This window comes from Corticium candelabrum, chromosome 14, assembly GCF_963422355.1.
Source record: "Corticium candelabrum chromosome 14, ooCorCand1.1, whole genome shotgun sequence".
Classification (NCBI taxonomy): domain Eukaryota; kingdom Metazoa; phylum Porifera; class Homoscleromorpha; order Homosclerophorida; family Plakinidae; genus Corticium; species Corticium candelabrum.
In genome coordinates this window covers 4,727,265-4,735,364 of record NC_085098.1, presented here as the reverse complement: position 1 = coordinate 4,735,364, position 8,100 = coordinate 4,727,265, and the positions used below count along the sequence as shown (strand labels likewise).

The 8,100-nt window shown below is 41.9% G+C and overlaps 2 protein-coding genes across 2 annotated transcripts in view; one reads left to right on the top strand and one right to left on the bottom strand.

Moving 5' to 3' along the window:
• Positions 1 to 3,529: 3,529 nt before the first annotated feature.
• Positions 3,530 to 4,745, bottom strand: LOC134190325 (uncharacterized). The gene is made up of 5 exons (XM_062658779.1): positions 4,689 to 4,745; positions 4,550 to 4,606; positions 4,336 to 4,454; positions 4,139 to 4,274; positions 3,530 to 4,063 (listed from the first exon to the last, which is right to left on the bottom strand). Exons 1-5 carry the CDS (start codon positions 4,743 to 4,745, stop codon positions 3,530 to 3,532), a joined length of 903 nt encoding a protein of 300 aa, XP_062514763.1.
• Positions 4,746 to 5,922: 1,177 nt separating this feature from the next.
• LOC134189718 (secretory immunoglobulin A-binding protein EsiB-like) overlaps positions 5,923 to 8,100 on the top strand; it is a 4,078-nt gene continuing 1,900 nt past the window's right edge. The window contains exons 1-5 of the mRNA XM_062658079.1: positions 5,923 to 5,952; positions 6,014 to 6,294; positions 7,480 to 7,644; positions 7,705 to 7,851; positions 7,914 to 8,021. Of these exons, the coding sequence (XP_062514063.1) occupies positions 6,196 to 6,294; positions 7,480 to 7,644; positions 7,705 to 7,851; positions 7,914 to 8,021 (519 nt within the window). The 5' untranslated portion in view covers positions 5,923 to 5,952; positions 6,014 to 6,195. The remainder of the gene's footprint in view (positions 5,953 to 6,013; positions 6,295 to 7,479; positions 7,645 to 7,704; positions 7,852 to 7,913; positions 8,022 to 8,100) is intronic.

The window sequence follows — 8,100 nt, the reverse complement described above, 5'->3', positions numbered from 1 at the left end:
ATACAGTGTGTGTCTTGAACGTCATCTGCTGGAGTGTATACAAGCGCAGTCTAGCCTTTTTTCTATACGTATATACGGTACACAGATACCATCTTATCAGCTTTCCTCGCAGGACGATTTGTACAAGAGTGTTGTATAGATGCATGCATGCGTTCTATGGATGCATTACTTTCATCAAACGTGTTTTGCTCGCAGACGTCACACTTTCACTACGCCAAAAACAATATAATTTTTTTAATTACGCAGATCAGGCTCCTCAGTCACGAGCTCAAACATTTTAATAATGCATTATTGTCTGAAGTTTGCAGATAACACTGCTTTTATATTCAAATAAACAATTCTAACTGAAAATTCAAATACTATATCAGTATATGTTTCATAGTACTATAACTAGTAAATCAAGCTGTGTTTACACCGTCGCTTCACAGCTACGAGCGTGTGTGTGTGTATGTGTGTGTGTGTGTGTGTGTGTGTGTGTGTGTGTGTGTGTGTGTGTGTGTGTGTGTGTGTGTACGTGTGCGTGTGTACATGCATGTGTGTGTGTGTGTGTGTGTGTGTGTGTGTGTGTGTGTGTGTGTGTGTGTGTGTGTGTGTGTGTGTGTTTGTGTGTGTGTGTCCTTCGTGTGTGTGTGTGTATTTATTGTAAATATCAATGTATATTTATTAAATTTTGTTAAATTATTGTCATTATTATTAATTAATCATATTAATCATTAGCTTAATTGTTGCTAGAATGCAAACGACAATTCTTTGAAAACACCTGGATTTATCAATGTGATTAAAGATAATTAACTAAATACCATCAATGTCCCACACTACTTCGAATTCACACAGCTACGCAACTTTTGCAAGGCGCGGGCTTGTTATCCACGTTATGTCTCAATTCTGCATGTATAGCGCTCTTGTATCACTGGAAGTTAATAAATTAATTAACTGTTGAGATGGACTATCAGATCATTATCATACTTTTATTGAATCGTCGCCATCTTTCGTTCCGCTATTTCGTTGTAGCTAGAGATCGGTGTACGTCTTCTAGCTGCATAGAATATACTGTGAAGCGACATGCATGTACATCTAGTGACCGGATCCAGAAGATATTAATTAGGCAGCGTCAACGTTTCCTATGAATCTTTCTTGCAAGACGACGTCGATCGTTCATCATCAGTCCTACTTAAAACATATTGCTCTCTTGATCGTGGATGACATGCTGGTGGTGCGCATGCAACGGTGCCTAGCTAGATGCATGGTCCCATGGGACCTTAGCTTGGCTTCTTGTAGAACGATAAATTCGTTTGTTTTGTGATTCTTTTCTAGAAAGTAACAAACGCGAACAACTATTACCTGATCTTTACTCTGCGCTTCTCGGTTTGACGACAGTTTGACCGTAAAATGGAGGTTTACGACATCTTGGCTTTTCTGTCATAATGCGGGGGATTGTTACGTCACCCATTGTTGATGTGCCAAAGGACAGCTGATTGGCTCAACAAATTCCCGAGAGTGATTCACGCTGACAAGCTAGTATTACGTCACCTACGTTTTGCGTCCCAAAACGATTGCTGATTGGCTCGACAAACTCCCCGAGCGTGACACACGCTTACAAACATAGTTACAAACATAGGTACAAACATACCGACAGACAGACCGGAAGTCAATTCAACCCGTTTAGAGTAAGCTTCTCGCGAAGCCGTCCACCACTTATTGTGGTGTCCTTCTTTTACGCTCGTAGCTAACTAGTAAATGAAGCTGTGTTTACACCGTCGCTTCAGAGCTACGAGCGTGTGTGTGTGTGTGTGTGTGTGTGTGTGTGTGTGTGTGTGTGTGTGTGTGTGTGTGTGTGTGTGTGTGTGTGTGTGTGTTGTGTGTGTGTGTGTGTGTGTGTGTGTGTGTGTGTGTGTGTGTGTGTGTGTGTGTGTGTGTGTGTGTGTGTGTGTGTGTCCTTCGTGTGTGTGTGTGTGTCCTTCGTGTGTGTGTGTGTGTGTGTGTGTGTGTGTGTGTGTGTGTGTGTGTGTGTGTGTGTGTGTGTGTGTGTCCTTCGTGTGTGTGTGTGTATTTATTGTAAATATCAATGTATATTTATTAAATTTTGTTAACTTATTGTCAGTATTGTTAATTAATCATATTAATTATTAGCTTAATTGATGCTAGAATGTAAACGGCAATTCTTTGAAAACACCTGGATTTATCAATGTGATTAAAGATAATTAACTAAATACCATCAATGTCCCACACTACTTCGAATTCACACAGCTACGCAACTCTTGCACGGCGCCGGCTTCTTATCTACGTTATGTCTCAATTCTGCATGTATAGCGCTCTTGTATCACTGGAAGTTAATAAATTAATTAACTGTCGAGATGGACTATCAGATCATTATCATACTTTTATTGAATCGTCGCCATCTTTCGTTCCGCTAATTCGTTGTAGCTAGAGATCGGTGTACGTCTCCTAGCTGCATAGAATATACTGTGAAGCGACATGCATGTACATCTAGTGACCGGATCCAGAAGAAAGCAGCGTACACAACGTTTCCCACGATTCTTTCTTGCAAGACGACGTCGATCGTTCATCATCAGTCCTACTTAGAACATATTGCTCTCTTGATCGCAGATGACATGCTGGTGGCGCGCATGCAACGGTGCTTAGAGCTAGATGCATGGTCCCATGGGACCTTCGCTTGGCGTCTTGAAGAACGATAAATTCGTTTGTTTTGCGATTCTTTTGTAAAAAGTAACAAACGCATACAACTATTACCTGAACTTTACTCTGCGCTTCTTGGTTTGACGACAGTTTGACCGTAAAATGGAGGTTTACGACATCTCGGCTTCTCTGTCATTGTGCGCGGGTTTGTTACGTCACCCATTGTTGATGTGCCAAAAGACTGCTGATTGGCTCAACAAATTCCCGAGAGTGATTCACGCTGACAAGCTAGTATTACGTCACCTACGTTTGCGTCCCAAAACGACTGCTGATTGGCTGACAAACTCCCCCGTGACACACGCTTACAAACAAACATAGATAGAAACATAGATAGCGACATACCGACAGACAGACCGGAAGTCAATTCAACCCGTTTAGAGTGAGCTTCTCGCGAAGCAGTCCACCACTCATTGTGGTGTCCTTCTTTACGCTCGTAGCTAATTATATGCTGAAGTGGTGCTTGTTAACGTACGCTAGCGTTCTTTACCTCGTAATTAGAAACAAATTTAGCAAGTAAGCGAACGTGTCTATCAAGACAACCTGAAAGGGTTTAATGAATACTTTTGTGGTTGGTTTCATCCATTTTGTTGCACTTACAGTTTCAAACCATTACACTTCAAACACACGAATTGAAAAGTTACTAGCTAAAGGTTAGTAACTTTAGAGACTATTTTCTCTATACACTGTGTTGTGCTGCTTAGCTATGTAGTCAATGTGCAAAGAGGTAAGGCACATTTGACAAACATTTGCAAAGTGTAATACTACTGACACGTTAGCTAGACAATTTCAAATTATGAAAATGTAGTTTCAAATTTGCGTGACGTTCTGTTAGTCAACACAAGTATATAGCGACCGTCATTTGAGTATTGAAGCTAGCACTTGATATATGACTGGGTAACTTGCAGTTTTGCCAACGGCAGTCGTCAGGTGGTGACGACGCATAGTGATCGGTGTCACAGTTGAGCGTGTATTCGCCAGGATTTGCCTTGTCAAACGATATTCCTGGTATGGCGTGGCTTCCAACTTCTGGCTCCGGTGCGACGCCGTTGTGGCTTGTACAGTAGTCTGTTATTTTGATTGGATTGTTGAGAATAGCACCTCGCCATAGCGATGCCTTCCCCAGTTGAGGGTTGCGATCACCTCTGTAGGCGTAGACGACAGTTCCGTGATGATAGGCCGCTGTCACTTGCTCTGATCCTTCTATTGTGTCCTTATTGGCTACATTACACCAACCATCAGAGAGATCAATGCATGGCTTGTTGAATGTACTGAACGTTCGCATGTTGTTGTTTGGTGTGACTTGATAGTAAGAATGTTTCCACACGAGAGCACAACCATTGGAACGTACTTTGAAATCACAATAAATCTATTAGATATACAAGTATACGTAGCAGTTTAACTGGAAACAACATTTAAGCGAATTCATGTATAACAAGACAACCTGAAAGGGTTTGATGAATACTTTTGTAGTTGGTTTCATCCAATACGTTCCACTTTGTGCTTTACTTTCATGTAAACTAGAACACGAGACTAGAGGGTTCTGGTAACTTCCTGGCTCAAAAGTCGTGTGCAGTGACCTGAAAAAACAATTATTTTGTCGTACATACATGTCTTTTTAATTTAAAGATATTTATTTACCCTATGTTAGTAAAGGAAAAACCATCACAGAGAGTGAGACGTTTACTGCTTGTAGAATAGTACAAGTTGCCAGCAGTAGAAGCGTCACACGTTGGAGGCAACCGACCAATCGCTACAGCCTGCAATGAAAAAAGCTTTGTAGACAAAGCAGACTCTAACTTCATAGTCTAGAGTGTTATACATATCTAGCCTAGACAAATGTAGAGTGTTCTACCTTGCTGTCTGTACGTTGTGTGCAAGCAGAGCGAATCAAATCGGCCGCATCACTTTCCTGTTTGTTGAAAAGCCGTCACAATCAATTTACAGACTATACGCGTGTACATGCATGCTGTACAGTACTGAGATCTACTGACCAGCACGAAGATTACCAACAGCAGCAAACGACTCGTTGAAGTAAGACTTATCACCATTGTGTTCAATCAGTGTCAACAAGAACAGTTGATGAAATGTCGTATGGACGTGCATGCAGCTACGTATATATGCACCGTTCTGCAACTGAGACGTAACCATATCTAGCTACACCGTAAACTAAAGCTAGCCTAGAGTTTGTTTTATATAATTAGCTATTATACGTTGAACACGGCAAGCTACGGAAATAACTCTTTTGCATGTATATTATTATATACATGTAAACAGTATACATTTTAAAAACGGTTCACGGATCGATGTATACACGTGCAGACTGCAGACTAAGAACGCGGTATACTAGAAGTATAGTAACACAATACCAAAACGCGGTAGATGCGATCATTACTACAACGTTTCGAATATCAGATCTCTACCTGGAAATTTGATGTCGACTAGAGTCTTCTCGTTTCTGCAAGCAACCTAGAAAGAAAGCTATCCAGAAAAGTTGCGCATCCTTGCATGTTGGCTCATTCTTGTTTCCTAGCTAGCGCACGCATGCATGGTTTGACACTGTTTTTAGATCAGTCTAGGAACGATTCGTACGTGCAGTACAGGTGACCAAACGGCAAACCTCATGAAGTTCCGTCGCCCCATTCTTTTGTGGGATTGTGTGTACTTGACAACCGAGAAACACCTTTGGAAGCTGAATGCCACCTAGACAGTCAACTATTCACACGTCCCGCACTATTAAAAAATTTTTAGGCTCGCCCAGCCAGCCCTCCCCCTTTTGACTTCCGTGGCAAGTCAAAAGGGGGAGGGGCTGGCTGCGATCCTTTCCTACGCTGTCCTCTAGCTAACACCGCAGATAGTCAATGTTTCGATTTGTACGTCAGTAATTACTGTCGTTACAACGGAACCAATAATGAATTCTAGATGTCTTGATCACGATCGCCAAACGACGACTACCAGCAGGTCTAGATACGTAGCCTAGGCTAGATTACATTTAGGAAGTTTGCACGTCTAGTTCCATGACAAGGTTTCGGATTTCAACAGTACGATATCTAAGTCTAGCGGGGCGCGGCGTTTCAGAAAACTCTGTGTTATTCACCAACGCGAGGCGCCACCTACGGGTACCATACCACTAGATTCTTCTTCTAGAAGACTTTACGGTAGGGTGGCCGCCAGCGCTAAGAAAATGACGTCACCGGAAATGCAGTGTCACGTGTGTCAACACACAAATGTGGCGTTTTCGGCACGCTCGAATAACCGGTCAGTTCTGGCGACTTCAAATTTCTCTAGCAGCAGCTTTACTAACTAATTGAACATCTAGGCTGGCAGCTATTACGCTCATGTCGGCTCGGCCGCCCGGACCAGCTGCAGTCATTTGCCTTCGACAATTGCAACATTGCATCATCATCTGGCCACTTGAAATGTGCAGCTCCAGTGCGCTGTCTGACTTTACTCTCATCGAGGGGTACAAATAAGCACGATGGGGATATTCCACGTAGCTGGATGGAGGCACTACATCCCTCTTCGCGTGTTGCCAGCAGATATTGGTGGCAATCACGTTCTGGAGCGAGTTGGAGCAGCGTACTTGAAGCATTCAGAGCGGTAATCTTAAGCATTTTAGATTTTGTCTGTCTGTCTGTCTGTCTGTCAATCACATATATTTTAACTTTTAATTATCTATGATACATTTTGCAATGCAGGGTACTATGTACTGTTCAACTACTAGTAGTGTTCATCAACTAAACTAAGCTAAAATTGAAACTCGTGTAAAACAAAATGAGTACTACACTTAAAAACTACGGTGTACAAGCAAAGCCTCCAGTACCAGCTAGTGGCTGAAGTACTGGGTGGCAAAGAGGTCACATCTGTTGTCTTCAGACATTGAAGATAGCTTTTTAGAGATGACTCTAGCATTGGACTTCTGGAGCTGAATAGAAAAGCGCTTGGACCAGAAGTCGATAAACTCTGCAGCAGCTCGGTCGTCCCACTTTGTCTGATGACTTCTTTGCTAATTTGCACAGGAGTTTCCACCCATCGATCCCCCAAGCTCCAAAATGCTCCATTACCAGTGGGGTTACAGTGGCAATTATGCCACCTGGTAATTGCTGTTTGCTGTATTTCTCTTTCTTTCTGTCTGCTCTCCTCTCTGCAGCTGCACCACTAACACCAGCAGATGATGGAAAGAGACAGACTGTCTGTCTGTCTGTCTGTCTGTCTGTCTGTCTGTTTGTCTGTCTGTTGGTCTGTCTGGCTGTCTGTCTGTCTGTTTGTCTGTCTGTCTGCCTGCAAAGAAATCCAAAGATATGCAAGGGAAAACGAATGAAGCGACATTTAGAGGCTACTAAAAACAATTTCAACATACTAATTCAAAGATAGCAATAGGGTTGTCTTACAAACGTTATCTCGGGCTATCAGTTTATTGTTTGGATGAAAGGGACGGAAACATTCATAGTTCTATTCATTATTTATTAGTAAGTGCATGTACAAGTACATAAAAATCCCTATTGACACATTAATTATTGACAGTCATTATTGTATGCATAGTTTGGAACAATTTCATTTTACACTGTATTTGCTCCAAGAATGCACATCTTTTTATGAAGCTGCTTAGTACCCGTCGTTAACATTAAATAACAGATAGAAATTTATGGTTCTGTATGCATCTATGAAGAGTGTGCTACCTACGTACATGCTGTAGGTATTGACTACTGTTTGTAGGGCATATGCATACTCATGCATAATATGCATATTTTTTATCCTCACTTGCATTTGATTCTGTTGTTTTAGGGCGGTCTGGTTATATCCAGCCTTGTCTTGCTTCGCCTTGTTCTTGGCCTGGACAGATCTGATGAACGGCAGAAGGTTGGAGAGGGCAGATTTGTTGGAAGTGGCGTCCTCCATCGGCTCTTCTCACCGGCCTCAAAATTTTATATGAAACAAAATCGAAATCCAGTAGAAATGTTGTACACATATTACATCTGAGCTATTTAATCATGTGTTTCACATAATTAGAAGAATTCATCTTCGACATCATTGAAGTTGACTTTGGGTCTTGAAGCTGCTTCGGTCAAATTCCATTCAAAACTAAATGAATGTACAGCTATGGCTTTAAATGGACTTGGATTGCAGCAGGCAGCCAGTGGGGATAATGATGGCAAGGTATTTGGATCAGAATTTTGTTTTTGTTTTGGGTTGGTTGTGGCTTAGTGTATTGTTTTAAGGCATTTGAATTGTTTTGTCAAGCAAGTGAACATGATTATGCTCCTGCTCAGTTTAATGTTGGTCTTTGTTATGAAAGGGGTCGTGGTGTTGGGAGAGATTTGAAGCAGGTTTGTTTGGCGTCTGTTTGATCGATGGATTCACACACAAATGTGCACACACACACACACACACACACACACACACACA

What these genes read in the sequence shown, in the direction of transcription:
- LOC134190325 (XM_062658779.1), bottom strand. Translation starts at nt 4,745, where the DNA reads ATGGTGATAAGTCTTACTTCAACGAGTCGTTTGCTGCTGTTGGTAATC. An exon ending in TGTTGGTAATCTTCGTGCTG is followed by an intron (nt 4,607 to 4,688) that starts GTCAGTAGATCT and finishes TTCAACAAACAG; the next exon opens with GAAAGTGATGCGGCCGATTT. An exon ending in TATTCATCAAACCCTTTCAG is followed by an intron (nt 4,064 to 4,138) that starts GTTGTCTTGTTA and finishes TATATCTAATAG; the next exon opens with ATTTATTGTGATTTCAAAGT.